Here is a 22453-nt window from a genome sequence, read left to right as displayed (position 1 = left end):
GGTGTCTGCGAAAGCATCGTAGCTATCCAGATGCGGGCGAACGAGCACGCCTTGACATTTGTGCCGCCAACGTCACTGTGGGAAAACGCTTCTCAAGCTGATGCATCGCGCATACACGTCGGGATGATTCGAAAGGGCTACGCTGCAGAGACGCTGAAAGAACAAGAGAAAAGGGCTACGATGCAGAAACACTGGAATCGCGAGGAGAAAAGGGCGACGTTGGCTACTTTGGTATTTGGCACCACCCCGCCTTTGCCCCAAGAGGAAGGTACTAGCGACTTGTGCAATATCCCAGTCCATGATCTTTCATTGTATAACTAGCTCTAGCGCTGCGCAAGAAAGGTCTTCCAGTAAACAGTTTCAGAGTTCAGGTATCGTAAGTGGACGCACATCATGCCTCTTGAAGTCCATCGCATAACCTCTCCCACCGACTTTGACGAGTTCGTCGCCATACAGATTGCTGCCTTCGCCAACGGCGGGGGTATCACATCTCTGCTCACGCCAAATCCTATCACAGAGGAGTATGTCCAAAAGTCTGTCGGCAAGCACGTCAAGTCGTGGAGCGAAGAGAAAGATGTTATTTACCTCAAAGTCATTGACACCGATCTCGATGGGAAAATGATTGCAGTCGCCAAATGGCGCATCAACGAGCAGGAGCGAAGTGAAGAAGAAGCCAAGAAGATGTATCCGGTACCCGACGAGAAAGACAAAGGACAACAAGGCTTGCTGGACTTCATGGCCTTTCTTAGTCGAGTAAGGAAAGAATACATGGGAACAAAGCCTTTTTACTGTCAGTGCCCAGCCAAACATGTCGAGATGATCTGCTAACAAACACTAGTTTTACACATCCTCGCAACGCACCCAGACCATTATCGTAGGGGTGCAGGGGCCATGCTGCTCGATTGGGGTACCAGGCAAGCGGATCGCGCAAGACTACCTGCCTTCTTGGAATCGTCACCAATGGGCAAGCCGTTATATGAGAGAATGGGATTCCAAGCCAAGGAGGGTAAGTCGCGACAAATCAACTGCCTTCGGGACTGTCACTGACTTTGTGTTTTCGGCATTGCAGTGGTAACGTGGGATCTGACACACTATGGGTTAGAAGGTACAGATTACAGCACAGTGATGCTTCGGGAGCCCATTTCGTAGAAGTTTCTGGGTTTTGTAGCACGAACAATGCCAAGAAGGCAACAATCAGGTTTCTGACTGTGTCGACCGGTGATGCATCTCATGTCTTACTCACACCACCCGTTCTTTCCCAAACCTAACTTTCACATCCAAGCCTCTCTTGCTCAAGTCCTTCACTCTCCTTACAAACTCCAGTTCCTTTCCACTCTGTTCTAGCATTGGATTCCTCCCTATGTCCTCCAATACAAGTTCGTTCAAATCTTCCATTCTGTTCAGTGCTGCGAAAAAGTGCTCCACAGTATCTCGACTTTCTTTGCTCTCCAGAATGCTCATGGCTGGCTGCACAAGGGTGAGTGCCTTTATCTCGGAGGTAGCTGGTCCTGCGCAAGAAAAGAAGACAATCGCAGTCTGTAGGCCAAGGATCCGTATAGGGAACCTGGAGCACATATAGGAAAGGCATTCAGCCCGAATCTGGCGACTGACGCGAAAGAGAGGAAGGTTCAGCACCGACACGGCAAGATGCTCCGGTTTGGTGCAATTTACGATCACAATGGAAGACAACTCTGGGTAGATAGCCATGGCGTATATATGATTGCGTATCTCGCCTGGTAGTTCCAGAAACGCACAATCCGTCTTTTGGGGCTGCACAGAGTCAGCTGTCTGTTGTACCAAAGCGCTGGGTATTTTTTACGGGCGATGCTGACACGTTGCCGCTGGGTCGTTTGTGGCGCAACCATTTGATCATCATTGTTTCTATTGTATAGTCCTCCCTGGATGTAGTAAGACGAGGACGGATCGATGCAGCGCTCCTGATGATGGAAACGCGGGCGGGTAGCGCCTTAACCCCATCAGGATAGCTCACCTTGATAATCGTCTGGCGCCCAACACAGCTCTTTCATCATACCTGCAATATCGCGCAAGTGATTAACTATAATATACAATTCCATTGATCACGTTATATGAACACATTGTTGTGGTAGAAGAATCTAATTCAGACCCATGGCTTGCCTATGTATTGTACTATTACCCTTTCCACTCCAGCTGTGCCACATTCATGCATATGGCCACGAAAATCCAAAACAGACCTTGCAAAATATACTACGTTTACACGTTTGTCACCTTGTAATCTTTGGGGTCGCACTGATTGGGATGTCAGGTCGACCAGTCATTCTAATCCTCTCCCTTATCAACCTCTCCGTTCTGCTTAGTGACCGCACCAGGGTGGTAGGTCCTTCGACGTCACTTCTCCCAAGATCATCTCCCTCATTATCTCTCTTCGCATAAACTCGAATGGTATGTCCAAGTTTATGGCTTGGAGTCGGCGGCGCGAATGGAGGTGGGACGGAAGGGCTATGTATCGCCAAAAGCAACGAGTCAGCATTAGCGCTTGTCTTCAAGTGCCGATCTTGTTCAGCGTCAAGCCGGAGTGATTGTGCTGCTTGGCATGTGGGTGACTGTAGGGCGATTGAGCGACCATGGACTTGTTGATTCGCGAGCTTGGAATTATGGTTGTTACGGCGACGGTAATAGACTATCCCAAGTAAAGCTGCAATAATTGCGAGAATTACACCAGCTGCTGTAGCCAGGTATTTGCTGTTCTGATCAGACCTTGGAACCATCAGCCTATGGTTTGGAGGATAAAGGTCCCATACGTACCATTGGTAGTCACTCTTTGGGATACCCTGGCTTGTCTCAGTGCATGCAGGGGTCGCGACGGTTGGGTGATAGACCAGGCTGGATGCGACTGTCGTTCGTACAGCCGCTGAACTCATGGTCAACGTGGAGATGAACATGTTCGTCTTCGCTGGCTTTGGAGATGTACATATATTAACGTAGTAGCTGTGGATAATTTCATCGTCCTCTTCATTACATACATGTTGACAAACCACTCCACCCGTATGGAGGCTGCGCAGGTAATCGGACTGACACACGCAGTTTCTGTATGTGGACAGATCGGATATCGGAGCCGCTGGTGGAACACAGTTGCCTTCAGAGATCTCCAGGATACGGCATGACCTCGCACATGCTGGTAGTAGATCATAGTCAAAGAGACTTATGTCGTGATTCTTGCTCACTCTCGTGAAGCGATGCATGGTGAGTTGTTGGTTGATCAGTGACCAGGGTGTAAGCTTCCTAGAAAGGCGTTCCCAGTCGGAGACTGTGATAAACAGCGCGTTTCTGGAACGAACACGGTGCAACCTTTAAACAAGCTTCACTTGCTGCTGATTTCACGAGGTCTTATAAGGCACTCACGGCCGCCTCCGCCGCACTGCCGCAACCTTTGCTCTTTCTCTCTAGCTTCCATGTTTCCGCTTTAAGCACACATCTTGATTGACATGCGACTCTTCGAACAAGAACATCACAAACCCAGGTAGCAGTTGAAGAGAAGTAGTCGAGTGGGCGGAGAAAGACTCAAGTCTGGCAGGCGTTCTCAACGAGCATACTTGGAGGCGCAGCGAAGCCTTTGATAATGGCCTTGTTAGTGGCTCTCGCGGGGATGATGATGACGATGACGGATAGGGCCTCAGCGTGGAGAACGGTGTCAGAACTATGTTTGGTGTGCTTGAGGGCTTTGCTTCGCAGGAGTAATTCTTGGCAAGCATTTGCGGAGTTCTCGGGGGTGCCAAGATGACGTGGTGTTTGCATCGTTTGCATCCGCGCCAGAACTTTGGGGAAACAGCGACAGGGAGTCTGCCACCATTAGCACCATCACAATGCTCGCACGCACACATGTATCTCCCCGATTACTTTTGAGGGCGCTCGCACGGCCTCGTGCTACAACATGCTCTGTACTCCACCCTTTACCAGCGTGCCCTCGACGTGGAAAACGCACAAAAGCCAGCCGACCCGATGAGACGGAGAAGGATGCGACGACCGGATCCAGGTCTGCGATACGGGACAAGCTCAAAGGCACAAAATCCGTTTTCGAGAACGATGCGGAAACGGACAGGCTTATGCGCCCGCTGTCCGACGCCGAACTCGAACGTGACGATATGCCCGTCATCAACTGGTATGAGCAGGACTTGGACAAAGGCACGCCACAGCGTCTCGTTGAACGCTTAGCCACACCGGAAGATCGCAAGAAAGACAAAGAGATGTACATGATGATAGAGGAATCACAGAAGAACCCGGACTACGACGACGCAAGGCTGAACCGGCGACTGATCGACAGCTTACTGGCTAACCCAAACTTCGCCGAATTGACGGACGAGCTCAAGGATATCAAGGAAGGCATCAAGTCGAGGAAAGAGCTCCAGCAATTAGAAGAGCAGGCAGCCATCGAAGCAGGGAAGGAAAGCAAAGAGTTCAAGACTGGCCTACGGACGGCCACACTCCAAACTCTACAAGACATTGTCAGCGATCCGGATATCGGAGATGCGAAGGCTGACCTCCAAAAGTGCATCGACGAGATGCCAGATGTGGAGGAAATGGACAACCCCGATTATCAAGCCATGCTGAACAAGGCAATGGACAAGCTGGGGGCCAACGAAGCTATGCAGAAGAAGGTTGCTGCTATGAGCGAACATCTCGATAGCCCGAAATTAGAGACTGAATGGGAGGAGTACCAGAGAAACACAGAGGACGCTATCGCTGAAGCTGAGGCCCCAGATGACGATCTCACCATGACAACGCCCGAGGACCTGCAGGATGTGGATAAACTCCTACATCAGATGCGGGATATCATGAAGTCGCTGGGTGGCGACAGCGGCCTTGAGTCTGAACTTGATGCAGCCCTCAATGAAGACTCGTCGTCGAACCAAGATCAAGACGGTGTATTCGAACGTGAGATGGACCCGCAAGAATTAGCGGAGGAGATCATGAAGTTTGCCGAGTCGAAGGCATCGCAGCCCCAGCAGCTTGTGGAGGACGAGGAAGATGTTCCCGCCGAGCTACAAGCCAAAGTTGACGAAATCATGAAAGACCCCAAGTTGATGGAGAAGCTCATGTACATTCAAAAGCTCATCTCAGAAAACAAGCAACAGCAAGGTGATCTTACTACTATTGCGCACGATAGTGCACCTGATCCCTACCAACTCGAAGACGACCGCACTACTACGCTCAAAGAACGTATGGCTGCCGCCCTCCAGGATCCAGAACACTCTGCCGCCCTCCAACGACTCCGCGTTCATCTGCCCCCACCTTTTAACATCTCGCCCGCGCTGAAGTCTTTCAATCAAGCCATTGAATTCGCATACATCGGCGCAAATGACGACATCCGCCGGATTCTCTGGCGCTCGTACCAAAAAGCGCGATCTTTACCTACCTTTCTCCAAAATATCAGTGACGAGGCCTGGGATATACTGTATTACTCCCAGGCGGTCACATGGGGCAGCAACCAGAACCGTGAGAACCATCTCAGAACCTTGCTAGCAGATCTCAAGAGCCTAGGGCGAGACGGTCCACCCACACACCCTAGTTCACTTGTTAACGGGGGTGTTGAGCAGATGGACACATGAAATGCCAGAGATTTCATAACGATGTATTGCTGTACGATATGACGACATGTATATGATACCCTTTGAATACATAACACTCCAAAGGCACTTTTCCAGAGCCATTCTTCATCCAATCTGACATTGTATTTTGTACATAGTGCTAAGGGCCTACCTTCTTGCACCTATGGCATCGATGATATGCCAGGAGCTACTATAAGCCAATATCTGATCATCTCCAACTCACTGAGACCGTAGCTGTGACCGTTAACACTTCCGCCGACGCTGTTTCCGATTCTGACAGGTATGAGTGAGAAGGCGCAATTATCTCTTGCCTTGTTCATCGGTACTTCCCGTGAAAACTTGTGTGAAAAAAGAAACGGTGCTATACTACCTTTGCACAACTCTTGTCGATGGTACCAGTCACTCCGACACTATACGAACCTCTAAATCTCCATTCAACTGCTGCTAGCCCCTGCTCTCTCATACCAGCTCTCATGCGAGTAATCCTTCTTCGGTCCCTCAACCTCGTATCTGATCATGAATCGCTCAATCTTCGCACCGCGAAACTTGAACTCGCAGTGATTGCGGTACGTATCCGGATCACACCAATGATAACCTTTGGCCATCCATCCAGACTTGTTGTCAACTGGCGCGTAGAACCCCCACGTGTTGAACAGTGCTCCTACACTTTTGTTGTCATCTTTAGCAAACCATGCTGTGATCTCGTCGCGTATCTCATTGTATCGATAGATGTAACGGCGAGTCGCAGGAAAAGACAGGCCAGTATCCATGGTGAATGTGCCTTGTTCGACGTACAGGTATTCGGATATGTAAGTGGTTGGATCGGTAGATTGGCGTGGGTGGAAGTGTGCTGTGCCCACAAACACGCCGCCAGGTGTGTTGGTATGTGAGTCAATTTTGCGTGTCATGTTCCACACACCTTGCATACCTGTAAACACTGCGGCAGCAACGAACCGAGCATCTTCTTGGGAAGCCTGGAGTACCTTGGCAACGTCTTCGACTACTTCCTTCGCCTGGGCATTGGTACCTGCATGGTGATAGCGCGATGGAAAGGTAGGACCCGTTTGGCCGCCAAATAGCGAGTCGTCGCGCGAGGCGCCTGTTCCTCGTGCAAATTCTTCAATCAAACCAACGTAATCTGCCATCCAGAACTGAGGTACCTGTAGCGATTTCTGGTTCATCGCTTCTTGCATGCGTTTCGTGTCATCGTATCTGTGTAATTCGGACAATAAAGACGGCAGCTGCTCAGAATCCCGCTTGGCCCAGCTTTGAGCAAGAAGTCGAGCTTGCATCTCCATCACCCCCCAATAAGGACCCTCATAGAAGCCCACAAACCCAATTGTAGGGACTCGCTGAGAGAACACCGACCCACGGGAAAGGAGATATGGTATACGTGAATTTGGTGCGGTGCTATCGTCGGCAAGAAGGCCTCTGACGCAAGGGTCAAGCCAGTCCAGGTCGGCTTTGTAGCCGGTAGCTTCGATGATACCCACGACGTCGCAGATCTTGCTCTGGCTCTGTAAGCTATCAGTATCTTCGTCACTACTGAAATTAGGAGTAGTGTAGTTACCTTTGGCTCTTTCCCCGATCCATGATACCAGGGCTCGTACTGCTTCAGACCAATGTCTAGGGAGACACCGTCACTTGCCTGTGCAACACTGTCAACCCATCCTCTTACTGGTACAATAATGCCACTTCTCACAAACTCCATGTAAGTATCTGTAATGCCAGTATATCCGGGGTGCTGTGTCTGGCTTGGTGCGTATGCGAGCTCGGCGTGTCCCACGTCGCTCAAGTCGTATCCTATACTTGCTCTCAGGAATTCGTGTCCTTTATTCGCTTTTTCGGGTGGCACTGTAGAGATGGCTGCTGAAATCTCTCCATTGCCACGGCGCGAAAGATTGTAGAGAACCAGATCCAAGGGAAGGAATCTGGGTGCTGGGTTGAAGTTTCCGTCTTGGTCCTGAGGGTCTTGAGGAAGATGACGAGGAAGACAGTAGAAGGGACGGTTGATGATGTGAAAGACCCTGCTTTCGGCATGCGTAGATGTCTTCTCACTGGGTGCGTATTTCGCGTTCGAGATTTGGAAAGCAGCCTGTGCGGCAGCTTCTGAGCCGCTAATACCACCCCCGATCACGGCCACCTTTCCGGGAGAACTCGTCAACTCAGAGAGAGACCGAAATTTTGAGGAGTGCTGGATGTTTGGAAGACTTGTAGAAGGAGTAGGATCGAAGGTACCAGCTGGCTTGTTGAAGAAACCACTAGCCACAATCAATCGGTCAAACGTACGGGAGTCTAGCTGGCCGGTACCGTCGTCGCTGATAACTTTCCAGGTACGATCTTCTTGCAGGGATGCCTGGACAACCCGCTTCCCCAGGAGCAGATTATCAGTGATGCCAAAGCCTTTTGCGTATGCTTCAAGATATCGTCCCACTTGCCACGCTCTAGGGAACATGGGCGGAGCAGCTAGTGGATGCACAGCGGGTCTCGAGAGATCCAAGTCTACCGAAGTCCAAGGCAAATCGGAAAATGCAACTGTATATCTGCTCAAATTGGTCCGCATCTCTGGACTGCATTTGTCACTTGGTCCTCCATGTCCATCTCTCCACATGCCACCTACGCGGTCTGCTGCCTCATACACGGTAACCACATAGCCATGCTGTTTCAAAGTCCTCGCAGCAACTATCCCTGCAGGCCCAGCTCCTACAATGCAGACAGACTGTTCCTCTCTATGGGCAGTCATCGCCGGCTGAGCTGCGTGGCGGCGAAGCGGGGGAATGACCAACGGAGATATGGGCGGGTGCCAAGCACTCAAACACGAAGTGCGGCAGCGTAGAGCTTGGGGCAGCTTTGAGAGAATGATGATTAGCAGATCTGCAGAGAGAGTGAGGTGGTGTTGAGAAGTCCGATGCTAGCCTGTGATACGCTAGTGAGATGCCCCTCGGAGGATCAACCAATGAGAAAAAAGGTTCAGCGCAGGACATGATGGCAGATGCGGAAGGGCGATTTTGAAACAACGAAATCTATTCAGTGAGTACTCCAGAGTTGATCAGAGTCCCTTTCATGGTCTGGAACTGCGTCTTTCCATACTATGTAGGTGTTAGTGAGCGACTAGGTCATGTTGTGTGTGCTTTGAAAGCGGCGTACCGAAATCAGATACCGAATGTGACCCTGTATCGCGATTAACTTGGATATCGAAGGCGAAGGAGTGTAAGCGTACGAGATCGGTAACAGAGCGATGTTGTTCAAATTCTGATCTTGCGAATTGCCGCATGTCCTTCCGTGCTCCTACATCGGGTATGTTGGAGGTACTGCGGACTATGTCTCTCCACAATGCCAACACGCGTTGCCGCTGAATGAACTATATGACAATCAGCAGGCGTTGCATAGTGTAAGTCATGTGTTGGACAAACGTACGTGGTCCAGGCCCACAGGACTCTTTCCTCGTGCTCGTAGCCGGGACGGAGGCTTGGACGCTACCGTGGCATATCTTCGCAGCATTCCCTCGGTTGTATGTGGAACACTCGGATCAGCTGAATCTGACAATGCGGATGTGGACACGAAAGTAGTGGATGGTCGACTGGATGAGGCTCTTTACAGCGATGCAGGCTGACGTATCGAGACGAATAAGCTAGGCTATGATGATGCTAGTCATCCAAGGATGCGCGTGCAGGATCGGCGCCCCGAAACGACGTGCTCGAAAGGACACACAACTGGGATGAGTGACTACCGGCACTGATTCCAGAAATGGGCGTCGAGTGTACTCACGCCATGGACCCCGTGTCGCGTCTTCCCCACCAGACGCGACGCCCAACCACCAAGCCCACGCATCCGCAGTCAGCCCGATACCCACGTTAATCCGTCGCAAACAACGCGAGATTCACGACATGGCGCACGTCGTCGCACGCGTACAGGCAGTACAGACTCTGCTGCGAGAAGACGTATACCTGAGCGCATACGGCGCGCCGCATCTGCCATGTCCGCTGTCGTTCCAGTTTGTCCCGTCGGCTTTCGACCTCACCAAGGACGAGCTCGAAGCTTGCCTCAGCCTCGTCAACAAGACTTCGGGACACGACTACAAAGCATCAAGCGTTGGCTGGAACCCGCGCAAGAAGAGAGAGGAAATGCTCGACGGCGAGATGATGTATCTCCTGGTGCGTCGCCGCCCTATCGACACGGCTGGCCAGGGTAGCATGGAGGGCACCAGTAGCGACGACGGCATTCTTGGCTTCACCTCCTTCATGTTCACATACGACGATCCCCCGCACCAAGACCGCCAGGTCCTCTACATCTACGAGATCCATCTCGAGGAGCAGCTGCGCGGACAAGGCCTTGGACCCCGTCTTATCAAATTCATCGAGAACGCGGCACACGCATGCCAAATCAAAAAGACGATGCTTACCGTCTTCACCGCGAATAAGCGCGCAAAGAGAATGTACGAGAGCCTGGGCTACGCCAAGGATGAGTCTAGTCCAAACGATAGGGTTACGAGGAACAAGGTCATCAAGGCCGATTATCACATCATGAGCAAATCAATCGATTGAGGATATTCATTTAAAAAAAAAAAAAGTAAGAATGCTAGACAGTCTATACACAAAAGCCGAGTGCTGTGTGGTATCTTGGAACGCCAGATTGTGCAAACAAAATCATCATCCAACCAGTCAAACCCCCCTCTTCATTATCTTTCTGTTGTCTAACCTCTTACTTTCCGTTGTACCATTCATACACTATCCCCACAGGCCGCAGCACACGAAACGACCCCACTGATTTCGCTTTGTACCCTCTGGCTTCTTCCCACTCGTCTCTTCCTCCTCTTCGCCAACGACGCGAAGGAAGACTTCGTCCAGGGTGGTAGGCGAAACAGAGTAGTACTCCAAACCCAACTCATTGCGGTTGGTCTCCAGCAACTGGATAAGACCAGGAATGCCACCGAGGTCGGATGCTGAAGCAGCCGAAGATGTGGTGTTGACTTGATGAACCTCTGCTTCGGTAATCTTACCAGTTTTCGCATTTTCAGCATGTGCGGGCAATGCAGTGGATTCGGAAGAGGCGGCTTTGAGAACTTTGAATCGGAGTTGTCCGTGGCCTCCACCTCGCGAACCCCATTTGTCAAGTTGAACACCAGGAATCTTCCTCTGGACCCATTGCTTAACAGTCTCCATCTCTTCTTCCGTGGTTTCGGGCGCAGATTTGAGAACAAGCTGTACGACCCAAGCGTCGCCGTACTGCTCTCCTAGATCACTGACAGTACCCAGGGCAAGCATCTTGCGCTTCATGATACCAACGCGGGTGGCGAGTTTGTCTGCTTCTTCCATGGAGTGAGTAGTTATCAACAAGGCGCGACCAGGTGCCGCAACTCCGAGCAAGGTACGCCACATGACTCTTTTGGCAGCTGCATCCATACCAGAGGACGGCTCGTCCAGCAGTAGAACCGATGGGTTGCCCATCAAGGCGATGCCCAAGCTGAGCTTCCTCTTGTTGCCACCTGAGAGTTTGGATGCGAGACGGTCGTGGAAGCGCCCCAGACTGGTAGCTTGGAGAATTGCCTCGACACTGGCTTTGGGATCGGGCACGCCGCGAGCGCGAGCGTAAAAATAGAGATGTTCGGTTACCGTCATGGAATCCATGGCATCAAATTGCGGACATACACCGAGATGACCTCGTGCCGCTGCACGCTTGCTGATGATGGAGATGTCTTCGATCAGAACATCACCACCGCCGTTGATGTGTGTTGTAGGGTGTATGTCGCCACGGATGAGTGAAATGGTTGAAGACTTTCCCGCACCATTAGGGCCAAGGAGGGCAAAGACCTGACCTTGTGGGATACCAAAAGTGATGTCGTTGACAGCATGGTTAGACCCGAAAGTCTTCTGTAGATGCAGTGCGCGCAGACTGTCTTTGCTTTGCTCAGCGCGTGTGATTTCAGCAGCGACAGCAGCAGGGACGGTGTCCACCGTCTCCTCCGAATGCTGCTGACGACTCTTCTCGCGGTTAAGGAACGCTGGTCGGTATCCCGAATCCCACCATACGAGGGCAATGAAGAGTAGGATGATTTGCACGACGAGGTACAAGATAGGCCCTCCGTACACAGTCAAAGCACCGGGATAACTTGGAATTTGGTTTCCATCACACAATACGCTAAAGGAGTTTAGAGATAGCAACTGCGTCCTTAACAAGCTTGCTGATGGCGAGATCAGCGAAACGGTCCAGTGGAAGTACTCAATATAAGAGTCGATGGCGTAAGCGGGCGCGTAAGTCAGAATGGCCATGTAACCGATAAAGTAAATGAGATAAAGTGACACCATGCCACCAGCAGCAAAGGCAAAGGCTGCCAGTTGCGATGTAACGACGATGGATATCAAGTAGGCGAAAAGAGTTGCACAAAGACCATAGAGGAAGAAGACCACGAAAAGGTAGCCTGGTGCATACCATGCGTCGGAAGCCTACGGTATTGTCAGCTGCGAATGTTTATACAAAACGTAAGCAAGAACTTACTGCTACAAAGATACCTGTGGTGACAGCAGAGATCACAAGCACGAACAAGAAGTCGAACGCAGTATACGCCAGCCACAGTGGTACAGCCCGGATACCGTTGCTGTAGTGCAGCGCTCGCACGTTCCTCAGTCGCTCCTGTGTGGGGTATAAGGCAAACAGCGCAGGGTAGACGCACATGGCCAGACCGAAATACAGAATCAGCTGGAGTGTGTCGCCCATATTAGGAGCGAACGGCACAGCGAATTGCTGATACTGCGTTGAGATGGTGGTGTTCGTTAGGATGTTGTCAAGGGTATTTAATGTGACGAGGCCGCCGACGACACCGCCATTTGCAAGGTACGCCATGACTGGCGGACCATTCTCGTTCAAGAAGAAGCCGCCCGGTGTAATGTTGCGGAACCGTGTGTTGACGAAGTCATTGAACTGGTCAAGTGTGTCCACGACGTAGAAGCTGTCCTCGGGAATGCCTGTCCGTTGGATTATGGTATCAATAGCAGGGCCAACGGTACTCCTCGGACCGATGGGAATGAGAGGGATGTCGTCCACGTTGGAAAGTGAGAAGATGGTAGGGTCATTGGCGCTGGCTCCGGGGTCACAGCCCACAGCCTCGTAATCTTTCAAGAAGAGAGTGACCAAACCAGCGGCAACAATTGGGAGGAGCAGAGCAAAGATGTATGGCCAGAAGTTGCGCTTCACGATGGTCATACGCTTTTGTACGAGGATGAGCATCTGCTTGAACAGACCAGTACCACGGCCTTTGCCCATCTCCAATCTCTTGTCAGTATCAGAATTGTGGTCTGAAGGTACCTCTAGGTCTTTGTCTGATGCTGTTCTTCCAGTTTGTTCACCGTGATCGGCATCCATGAGGTTGTATTCCTTTACCTCCTCAGCGTTGGCAAGGAAGACATCTTCTAGTGTCGGGCCAACGATGTCGTAATTCTTAACCCCGTAATCTCTAAGAACATCGACGAATCTGGTAGCGGGCAGCGCGTTCTCGAACTGATACTGAACCATGCCCTCGGAGGGTGCAGGCTTCTTGATGGCGTCTACTGGAGGTTTGATCGGAGCGTCCTTAGGATACGTGACGTGATATCCGGCACCCACTTCATGCTTGAGCTGGACCGAAGTACCCTTGGTTTTGAGTACACCACGAGAGAGAATGGCAACGTAGTCAGCGAGAACATCTGCCTCGTCAAGGAAATGCGTGGTAAGCAGAAAGGTGCGGTCGCCACGCTCAGCAAGTAGAATTTCCCAGATCTTCCTTCGTGAAAGTGGATCCAAACCAGACGAAACCTCATCAACACAGCAGACCTTTGACCCTCCAGTGAACATCATAGCAAGCTGAAGCTTCCGTTTCTGGCCACCAGAGAGCGTGCTCGACTGCGCCTTGATTTTGTGTCCCAAATCACAAGCGCGGATAAGGTCTTCAATGGTCTCTTTTGTGTCATAAGTTCCAGTCGACTTGAGCTGATTGAAGATGCGGACATGCTCGTAGACATTTAACTCATCCCACATGACATTCTTTTGCGGGCACAGTCCAAGACCTCCAGTACCATCAATCTCAATGGCTCCACTGGTGATCGAGTTGAGACCAGCGATGGCATCCAGGGTGGTAGACTTTCCACTACCGTTGGCGCCCAGTAGGACCATGATCTGACCTTTACGCGCTTTCATGCTAAAATTATCCACGGCGATGACTGTCTCTGGAGCCTTTACTCCGAACTTGGTGAGAACATTTCTGCGGAACCAACTTGGAGTCCAATGCTTTGAAAAGTTTGTCAGAATAATGTTGTGATCCGGCGAGGAAGTCGTAGTCTTCCTGTCCGCCGACACGGTACCATACAGCCAGCGCTCGACAAGAGCTCCTAAGAAGGGGTATACGCTAGTTTGGATGATGGCGAAGATGCAAAACACGATGCCGGGGGTGGTCCAAATATGATCTTCATAATCCGGTGCGGCTCCTACAAGGTTCATACCAATAAGCTGTCTCTCAAAGCGGGCAACGCAAATAATGAAGAAGACGTAGTTGATGGATGGAAACAGCAAGCTCAGGACATATACAGCACCCGTGCTGAAGGGTCCAGCGACTTGCGCGATAATGGCCAGCAGGATGGGGACAATGACAATGGTGATACCAGATAGTTGGGCTTTGCGGAAAAAGGCGGCTCCGAAGATGGAGAAACTGGTCAAGGACAGGCCAGCGAGAATATGGAAGATTACCAATATGGCAGCATTGGATGTTTTGAAAGCCAATGCCCACACAATAGCTCCCATGATGACCCAGCCTGGAAAGTAAATGATATCAAATGCAATGTGCATTGACAAAAGGCGGGCAAACTGCGTATGCCATGCTTTTTTGGCGGGAGACATTGCTTCTACCAGCTGTGACATGCCACGTTCTCTTTCTTCTGCCATTTGGCCCGTTAGTTGGTAAGTCACACCGCATACACCAATGTACAGAGCGACGCCCATGATGTTGATGAGCGCACCCATGTACAGCGTCCTGATGCGATCGTCATATTCCTGCTGCGTACGCTCTGTGTATGGATACTCATCAATGTCGGGAACAGTCGCCGAGCCGTCAACGGCGGCGATGGCCTGGTCGATGGCGCGTTGGAAGGGCAAAATATAGATCTGAACGTCGTTGTCGTCCTGGTCCACGTAGATCTCCTCTCCCAGTGCTCCGTCCGATCTGATGGTGTAGTTCCAGCTCTGGCCTTGGCCTTGGCTCGGACTGGAATGGAAGGACACTGCACCATAACACGTACTGGCACCGCGCAAAGAGCTCTCGCACGTGGAGAGGAGTTGTACGTCTTGCTGGATTGTGATGGGTTGTAGGCCGGCATCACGGACCTGAGTCGAGAGTTGTGCAATGACCTGTTCGATATCGCCACCTGTGTATCCGTTGTCGACGAAGACGACTTTGTCGCGACCGCCCGTGGCAGCACTGAGCGCGTTGGGGAAGGAGCGTATGAGGGACGGGGTGCCGATGCCGTACTCGGAGGGTGGGACGAAGAAGTTCTTTGCGTAGGTAATGAAGAACATCTGCACACGCCTGGTCAGCCATGGCCCCGCCGTTGACATGTAGGTGAACGTACAAATATGATGGGAGCCCAGAAAGCGCGCACGCTCGTGAAGAACCAGTGGCGAACGAAGACAACGAGCAGCGTCTTCTTGGTGAGGATCCATGTCTGGCTCACGATTGCGCCTGCCATGGTCGCGGCCGTTGCCCGCGGTGGGCGCGCTGAGGGTGCAAGTCTAGGATCGAGTCGTTCACGTGGCGTCCAAGTCGTATGTCCTGAGTGTAACTACTTTGGGAGGATAAAGGCAACCAGAAAAAGACAAAAGAGCGATGTAGACAGGTAAAAAGAGGGTATTGGTTAGTACCTAGGTAGCGAACCATGGATGGCAAATACCTCATCAATGTCCTCCATCCGTACCCAGCGTATACGGCACGACGCCGAGCAGACGATGTCTTGTCGGACGTCTTCGACTACCGCATCCCCTGTCCATTCCCTCACGCCATGGTCCACATCGGGCGCTGGCGAGGCGCATGGCGGATTGATGTTGTGCCGGTGGGGCATAGGGGAACGAATGACACAGCATGGCGTTCAAAAGCCCTAAACTCCCTGCCAACGGCCCGGCTTACCTCACTCTGCTCCAAAGAGCTGGGGCAACGCCTGTCACGGAAAGCGCCAGATCTCACCTTTATTTCGACGTCCGTCATGGTCACGACCACGATTTCGCGTCGACATAGATCCTGGCCTGACTCGAAGCGCTGTCCGCTTCGCTTCTACAGGCCTACGCGAACATGCCTCGGCAACGACCTGATTTGCCCAGACAACGCCCAGTCGCCGAGTCCTAGTCATCATCGAATGCGTCTTCGGTGTCCTAGAGATCGCGATGCCGAAGAAAATGACAAGCCTCGCGTGCACACCCCTGCATCGCTGCGCCTCGCAGGCCTAATTCCCGTCGCGTCATCGATTCCAAGCTTCTGTGCGAAGCGCGAAGGCGATCATCCAATGAGCTGGGATCAGACGGGCCGACATGGCTTTCTTCTACCACAGACGTCTAGAAGCATTATGAAGAAACCTAACAGAAGCGTGTTTAGTTCATGTTTGCTCTTGGCGCACCATTCGAGTCGGCGCTTGCACTTTTCGTACTCCATAGTAACGAACAAGACCCTTCTTCGCCCTATATATTGCGAGTGACTACCCATAACACATGGCATACCCCGGAGTATCGTCGGTAGCGAATTACACAACCAACGACTACCCAGGTAGCGTTACAGGGTCTAACATAGAAGCACAAACGTCTTTGTTCTACGGACTGAAGGAATGAGGATTCTACTTATCCTTTGGATAGTGATATCTGTTCTTGGTAGCTGGGTGACGCTCAACTAGCTCCGGAGTGCGTCCAAGGATGGATTTGTCCAGCACGTGTGCTTCTTGCTTCTTCAGGAGGGTACTCTCAGCAGCTGGTCTTTTCCAGTGACTCTTGTATGCTTACACACGGTTCCTCTGTCGTTTCGGCTCGCCTGCCAATGTGCTTCAGCCCATCAAACGGATTCCTCCATGACCCGCCAGCAGAAGGACATGTTGTCCAACACAAAAGGAAAGCAAAGACGCGAAGCAACTGCGTTAGAACACACGAACGACATTCTACAACTACAGATAGTGTTGCGTCTGACCGGTGGTGACAGTGGAAGAGAGAAGAGGCGCTCGACGCTGACGCTGACGTTTGACAGATCGAAAGTTTGGCCGGCTCCCCTTCCCGTCCATGGCACAACGACTGCCTGCCTTGACAATGCCCTGCTCCGAGAGCATCGATGTCGACATCGACGACAGTAGCAGCGAACGCGCTGCTACATGACATACTGACTTGACGATCTTCTGATCGAGTGGGCTCTTGACTGGACAGTCTTTTGATTGAGTGGGCTCTTGACTTGACTGTGACGGTGGGAGTTGGGCGGTGGTTGGCATGGGCCGCCCTATCGCGAATCTCGCATCCAGGCAGTTGGTTGTTCCTTTGACTGAGTGGGCTCTTGACTTAGCGATGACGATGGCAATTGGTCTCTGGAAGATCCTAGAGCTGCTCCATTGAACTTTCTTGCTTGTCGAGTCGTTTGAGGGCGTTTCCGAGAAATGGTGACTTGTCCGTCATCTCCTGACTTACTGTTGGCGATAGTAGTCAGTTCTCTTAACTACTCGGGGTTCGTTTGATGGCCATGACAGCTCTTGAATGGATGGCACTTGATCTTTTAGATTTTAGAGTTGGGTCATTAAACTTCCTTGCACGTTCGAGTCGGTTGAGTACCCTTCCGCAATGTCATGAGTCGTCTGTCAGCTAACAGTCTGCAGAACCACTAACCATCATTCCCTACTATGTCGAACTGCACCCGTGTCGTGAGCTTGTCTGTCACTTCTAAGTAGACATGTCACAACAGTAGCACCATTGTCAATGGCAAGGTTAGTCACCGAGTGGGCCCCAGTTACTGTTGTACTAATAACATGCAGACGCTTAGACCATATCAAAGCAAACGACTACCACGCACTCACTTACCCCACGCTCATCGAAGACTCTTCCTTCTTAGCTGTGATTACTACTCGCTTACTTCTTACACTTATACGCTCGACCGCTCAATTACTCAATCTTTACTATATCGACCACCCGACTTACAATGCCTGGCCCTAGGCAACGCCACCAAAACAGTGAGTCGGGTAGAGCCAACCAACGTGCCCACGAAGAGCGTATCGCTCGTCGCGCAGCAGAACGTGAGGCAACACAACAAGTTCGCGGTCGCGGTCGCGGTCAGCAGCAAGAAGATCGCGGTCAGCGGCAGCAAGACATACCCTCAGGTCGAGGTCAAGATCATCAGCAGCAAGGCTATCTACAAGATCAGGGTCGCGGCCGGCAGCAGCGCGATCAAGGCCATCAGCAGCAGGGCTTTCAGCCAAGTCAAGGTCAAGGCCAGTATCCAGACTCAGGCTGTTCACAAGGTCAGGGCCAACAATTCCACATTAAACTGTCTAATGCATACTGACTTGGATAAAGCAGCACCTGATGTCACTCTTTCGCCTCGAAGTTCCCCACCATTTCCCTCGCCAGTAAATATCGGGCCTAGTGCTCCTGATCGATATCTATACCCCGGTACGCCTTTCCAGGTCCTAAATCCCAGCTACACGCAACGGCCGTTACCAGAGCCAGCCTCCGCTCCCCGTCAGCTACCCAAGACACCCCCACCGCCTGTAGTAGCATTTTCGCCGGGGACTGAAGCTGTAAGTAGATCCTTTGATGTACCTAAATGAGGGCTATACTCTCATTGGTCTATCTTCATAGGTGAATGACAGATCTTTAAATAGTAATTGTTTGGGAGGTCATGAGTGCCACAGACTTCGGAAAGCAATGGGATGTATATTTCTTATTTCATTGAATGGCAGTGTAATAAGGGAAGCCGTTCGGTATAGCATATGCAATACATTGGAGAACAGCAAAAGGGTAGAGGTTTTGAGACAAATGGAACTTTTATCGAACCTATTACAAGTCGTGTGTGCTGGCCCCAAAACGTGTTCCTTATGCTGCGTGAAGCCATGTCTTGAGAATGGGATCGTAAGTTTGCTGTGTAGTTGTGTACTCTAACGATATTGGTTAAGTGCTAGAATGGCAGCCATACTCTTGTGCGTAAAAAAACATGTTGTTCTGCGCCCAGAATATATATTTGCTCCATTTTTTGCGGCATATGATGTATTGACAAATGCTCACGGGCCAGAAACAGTAATGTACTTCGTGTTTGTACGACCAAAGTAGGCTTCCTCATCATCGTCTAGATTCCTTCCGGGCGTAATCATTCCCTCTGGCTCTTCGGCGTATGCCGTCGGATAAGCGCTGTCATCGAAGTCCTCTTCTACCGGAAATTCGTTTACGAGACTGGCCAACTCCCAATCGCCACTGATATAACTGTCCATACTGAAACGCTCCTTGCGGTATTCAGTCCAATCCGGTTCGTTGTTTACCTCCTCTTCTGCATCTTCTCCGGTCTCCCAAAGGTCTTGCTCAATTCCACTCAGAAAATCCCAAACATTCGCCAGTAGCTCCTCGTGTGGTAGAAAATAGCTCAGTGACTCGTTGTCCTGTCCTGTCCAGTCACTCCATGCTTCCAATATCTCCAGACGAGGAAAGTGCGCTGCAAGTGGTTGTGCCCATAACCGGACGAGCTCTTCTTCAACGAGTGGATCGACCACAGAGCTACATTGGGAATTTGATGAAACGGTGTACGCATCACTAACGATCGATAGGATTGACTGAGGACGTGCGAAGGCGACGTGCGTCAAGAACTGGAAGAGCGGACTATTCGAAGCTCCATTACCGGAGAGATCCTTTTGATCCACAGAAGCGCTTCTTTCGTGACCATCAAGTGTTATGGAAGGCGCTTGAAGTGCATCTTCAATTTGAGAATAATCGTCAAGCGCGGTTTCGAAGGCTTTCGGATGCGGAAGACCCCGTAGTGTCTGTAGATCCGGAAGATGGAGTGCAACTTTCATGCGCAAGGTTTCAAGCAGGGGACAGTATTTACCGAGGCTCGGTAGCGCGGTAGATTCCAGATCGATTGCACTTTGTGGATGAAGCTTCATGCTGAGGCTCAAAAGTTGCGGCAACTTCCTACAAAATGCTTCGAAGTGGAGGCTCGAAATCAAAGACCCATCTATTGCACTAGGTTCCGAGGCAAGAAGGTCGACATGTTCCAATTTGGGACAGCCATTGGCAAGGTTCACCAAAGCCTCACCGTGAAGGAGTGGATGTGATACGGCCGATGGAAAGTTCTGCGCGAGTGCGCCAACGTTGACTCGCATTGATCGAAGTTCACCGCATTGCGCCATCTGAGCTAGTATGAGATCAAGAACATTCAAATCCCAATCCTGCTGTGCTCGCTCTGGTATTCTAGCAATGTCTAGTTGTACTTGTTCTACAAGTGGGAGGTGAGGAAGAAGTGCAACGGCCAACTCAGGATAGCACTTGAGGTGGAGCTGCCTGAGCGAAGAGAAAGGGGAAACAAGCGCAACGGGACCCGATAAGTATGGCAATAGTTGCAGGCCAGGGTCGAGGTCGATGTGTAGAGTTTCCAGGCCTGGTCGGTTACTTAAATGTCTGAACAGCATATCCTTGCCGGAAAGGCTAGCGTTCATCAATCGCACGTTCGTGATGCTGGGCACGGAGTCGATCACATCTACCAGGTTTTGATAAGACACAGGATCTTCAGGACAGAAGACATCTGGACCAAAGGTAATGCTAGAGAGATTGGTACATGCGGAAAAGGCTGAAAGAACAGTGCCAGCGACGTAATGCGAATTACCAGATTGCGATCCAAGGAATTCCAGTTGTGTAAGGCCTGTGTGCAGCATAGTGTTGATTGCTTTTGAATGCGTCGCCCAGTCTATTTCCAGCTCCAGTATCTCGATTTTTGGCCAATATAAGCCTTCGAGGTATGCAAGATCTCCGCCACCGTCTGTAGGTCCCAATACGAACAGCCTCTCGACTTTGTTCGCATACCATTGTCTTCGGTCGAAGGTCATGTCCTGCAGAGCCGGAAGGTGCGGGTAGCGTCTCCACAGGATAGACGTACCCTCGTTTGCCCAGATTTTGTTGACCATGATTGAGGGTACCAACGTGGGCCGAAACTCGAGAAGTTCAACCGGCTGGTCGGGTCCCTGCTGTCTACGGTCCTTGTACTTCATGTCGGACAGAAAATGTAGAATCAGTCTCACGATACGAGGATCCGCGGCAGCCGTGGCTGCGGCAGCCATGATTGCGCGAAGACGAAGGAAAAGCAGCAAAAGAGCGACTCGAAGGAATGAAGTGACAGAGAAAAACGTGGGTGGAGAGAGCGCAAGGACAGTTACCTAGGGCGGCAGAGGCTGTGGGTAGACAGTCATCCTGCTTTGGACCTGGTCGCTTTTCTCGCAGCCGGGCAAAGCGAAATCCCGCCCGCTCGCCACGGCTGATCGCCAGGGGGCTGCGGAAGCCTGATAGCCTGTCATTACGCGTCTCTGCAAAAGCGATTGTGAACTGTATAATTCCCATGTCGATAGGAAGGCATGTTTGGGTTCCAATGGAGGGAGTTCTTGGGCGCCCTCTTCGTGAAGCTTGGAAGCCGCCAGCTTAGTCAACCTTGGAAGCGCGTTGGCCTTCCAGCGTGACGGGCCGGACGACCGCCGGAGCTGTGTTAACACCGCAGAGCTGCCCGGTCAAGTCTACTGATCGCATACAGACAGCGTTCGTGCAAAATGTGGCGCAGATGTCAATCTTGCACGGAGTTAACGCCGTTGCTATTGGGGGACATTACGCCCGTTAATCACAACTGACCATGATGGTAGCGCTTACGCTTGAGCACGCAGGCATATACAACAGACGACTCTGGAACCACGATTAGACAGCTAAACAGCACATCAAACGAAGAAGCGCAGTTGCCATGCATCTCATACTCACTGGAGCGACAGGGCTGGTCGGCACGTCGGTCCTCGACAATATGCTTGCACAGGAGAGCATTAGTCGTATCTCGATCCTGAGCAGACGGCCTGTCAAGATGGCCGATGGACATGCCAAGGCGAAAGTCATCATTCATACAGACTTCAACAACTACGACCAAGTCTTACTGGAAGATCTGAAGGATGCACAGGGTTGCGTGTGGGCCTTGGGCGAGTCACAGAATGCTGTCAGCAAGGAGTGAGCTGTTTTCTATAAACTGCTATAGAGGCCTTATGCTAACATGCTTGCTCAGGCAATATGTCGAGATAACGCACGACTATGCCATGGCTGCTGCGCGCGCCTTCTCTACCATGCACCCAGACTCACCCTTTACGTTTGTCCATGTCTCGGGCGAGGGCGCTACGCAAGCGCCAGGCACCTTCACACCGCTATACGGACGAGTCAAAGGACAGGTCGAGTCGGAGCTTCTCGACTTGGGCAAATCGAAGCCCATGTTCAGGGTGTACAACGTCAGGCCAGGGGGGGTGGACTGGACAAAGCATACGGCGATCCATCCGTTCATACCGCCGCAGGCTGCGTGGAAGAAGGCGATGATAGCGCCAATGAATCTAGTCTACAAGGCCATGATGACGCCAACGAAGGAGATGGGAGCCGTCATGACAGAGCTGGCCATGTCCCGGGGCGAAAGGTTAGAGGGCAAGGACATTGGCATGGAGGGGCGGCTGGTTTCCAATGTAGCCCTCAGACGTATGGCGGGGCTGTAGAGATGATGTTGGCTGATAGAGTGGTAGACACGATGAACTTGATATGCTTGATGCGACGGTACCTGAGCATCCGACTGTGCACGTGGGAACGCTGTCTGTGCGTGGGTGATGACGGCAGTGAGACCC

General features: G+C 51.5%; 12 protein-coding genes across 12 annotated transcripts; 6 read left to right on the top strand and 6 right to left on the bottom strand.

Annotated features, from left to right (window-relative positions):
• Window positions 1-247: 247 nt before the first annotated feature.
• CC77DRAFT_590284 (hypothetical protein) lies at window positions 248-1143 on the top strand. The gene is made up of 2 exons (XM_018532382.1): window positions 248-790; window positions 839-1143. Exons 1-2 carry the CDS (start codon window positions 394-396, stop codon window positions 1045-1047), a joined length of 606 nt encoding a protein of 201 aa, XP_018379302.1. The 5' UTR covers window positions 248-393; the 3' UTR covers window positions 1048-1143.
• CC77DRAFT_1026292 (hypothetical protein) lies at window positions 1077-1746 on the bottom strand. Its single transcript, XM_018526226.1, has one exon. It carries the CDS (start codon window positions 1705-1707, stop codon window positions 1240-1242), a length of 468 nt encoding a protein of 155 aa, XP_018379301.1. The 5' UTR covers window positions 1708-1746; the 3' UTR covers window positions 1077-1239.
• Window positions 1747-2051: 305 nt separating this feature from the next.
• CC77DRAFT_590263 (hypothetical protein) lies at window positions 2052-3705 on the bottom strand. Its single transcript, XM_018532381.1, has 3 exons — window positions 2859-3705; window positions 2785-2810; window positions 2052-2721 (listed from the first exon to the last, which is right to left on the bottom strand). Exons 1-3 carry the CDS (start codon window positions 3219-3221, stop codon window positions 2244-2246), a joined length of 867 nt encoding a protein of 288 aa, XP_018379300.1. The 5' UTR covers window positions 3222-3705; the 3' UTR covers window positions 2052-2243.
• Window positions 3706-3813: 108 nt separating this feature from the next.
• Window positions 3814-5766, top strand: CC77DRAFT_1026290 (hypothetical protein). Its single transcript, XM_018526225.1, has one exon. The coding sequence runs from the start codon at window positions 3843-3845 to the stop codon at window positions 5583-5585; it is 1743 nt and encodes a 580-aa protein (XP_018379299.1). The 5' UTR covers window positions 3814-3842; the 3' UTR covers window positions 5586-5766.
• A 253-nt stretch (window positions 5767-6019) lies between these two features.
• CC77DRAFT_950021 (hypothetical protein) lies at window positions 6020-8328 on the bottom strand (the record flags this gene model as incomplete). The annotated part of the gene is made up of 2 exons (XM_018535293.1): window positions 6020-7102; window positions 7156-8328. The coding sequence occupies 2 exons, from the start codon at window positions 8326-8328 to the stop codon at window positions 6020-6022; spliced, it is 2256 nt and encodes a 751-aa protein (XP_018379298.1).
• Window positions 8329-8608: 280 nt separating this feature from the next.
• CC77DRAFT_1067506 (hypothetical protein) lies at window positions 8609-9086 on the bottom strand (the record flags this gene model as incomplete). Its single annotated transcript, XM_018529003.1, has 4 exons — window positions 8609-8674; window positions 8733-8756; window positions 8806-8946; window positions 9003-9086. The coding sequence occupies 4 exons, from the start codon at window positions 9084-9086 to the stop codon at window positions 8609-8611; spliced, it is 315 nt and encodes a 104-aa protein (XP_018379297.1).
• A 386-nt stretch (window positions 9087-9472) lies between these two features.
• On the top strand, window positions 9473-10129 carry CC77DRAFT_949967 (hypothetical protein; the record flags this gene model as incomplete). Its single annotated transcript, XM_018535290.1, has 1 exon — window positions 9473-10129. The coding sequence occupies one exon, from the start codon at window positions 9473-9475 to the stop codon at window positions 10127-10129; it is 657 nt and encodes a 218-aa protein (XP_018379296.1).
• A 91-nt stretch (window positions 10130-10220) lies between these two features.
• Window positions 10221-15388, bottom strand: CC77DRAFT_589926 (P-loop containing nucleoside triphosphate hydrolase protein). The gene is made up of 3 exons (XM_018532377.1): window positions 15179-15388; window positions 12081-15125; window positions 10221-12028 (listed from the first exon to the last, which is right to left on the bottom strand). The coding sequence occupies exons 1-3, from the start codon at window positions 15293-15295 to the stop codon at window positions 10313-10315; spliced, it is 4878 nt and encodes a 1625-aa protein (XP_018379295.1). The 5' UTR covers window positions 15296-15388; the 3' UTR covers window positions 10221-10312.
• On the top strand, window positions 15376-16519 carry CC77DRAFT_590214 (hypothetical protein). Its single transcript, XM_018532380.1, has one exon. The coding sequence runs from the start codon at window positions 15482-15484 to the stop codon at window positions 16289-16291; it is 810 nt and encodes a 269-aa protein (XP_018379294.1). The 5' UTR covers window positions 15376-15481; the 3' UTR covers window positions 16292-16519.
• A 1241-nt stretch (window positions 16520-17760) lies between these two features.
• Window positions 17761-18679, top strand: CC77DRAFT_1014481 (hypothetical protein; the record flags this gene model as incomplete). Its single annotated transcript, XM_018523902.1, has 3 exons — window positions 17761-18079; window positions 18135-18358; window positions 18548-18679. 3 exons carry the CDS (start codon window positions 17761-17763, stop codon window positions 18677-18679), a joined length of 675 nt encoding a protein of 224 aa, XP_018379293.1.
• A 162-nt stretch (window positions 18680-18841) lies between these two features.
• Window positions 18842-20875, bottom strand: CC77DRAFT_912520 (hypothetical protein; the record flags this gene model as incomplete). Its single annotated transcript, XM_018533650.1, has 1 exon — window positions 18842-20875. A coding segment is annotated over one exon (2034 nt), but the record flags the coding sequence as incomplete, so codon positions are not given.
• Window positions 20876-21294: 419 nt separating this feature from the next.
• CC77DRAFT_976404 (hypothetical protein) lies at window positions 21295-22430 on the top strand. Its single transcript, XM_018535942.1, has 2 exons — window positions 21295-21800; window positions 21856-22430. The coding sequence occupies exons 1-2, from the start codon at window positions 21547-21549 to the stop codon at window positions 22325-22327; spliced, it is 726 nt and encodes a 241-aa protein (XP_018379291.1). The 5' UTR covers window positions 21295-21546; the 3' UTR covers window positions 22328-22430.
• The last annotated feature ends 23 nt before the right edge of the window (window positions 22431-22453 follow it).

Source organism: Alternaria alternata, assembly GCF_001642055.1.
Source record: "Alternaria alternata strain SRC1lrK2f unplaced genomic scaffold CC77scaffold_37, whole genome shotgun sequence".
Classification (NCBI taxonomy): Eukaryota; Fungi; Ascomycota; class Dothideomycetes; order Pleosporales; family Pleosporaceae; genus Alternaria; species Alternaria alternata.
The sequence above is the reverse complement of the archived record's forward strand: the minus strand, read 5'-3'. Positions and strand labels throughout refer to the sequence as shown.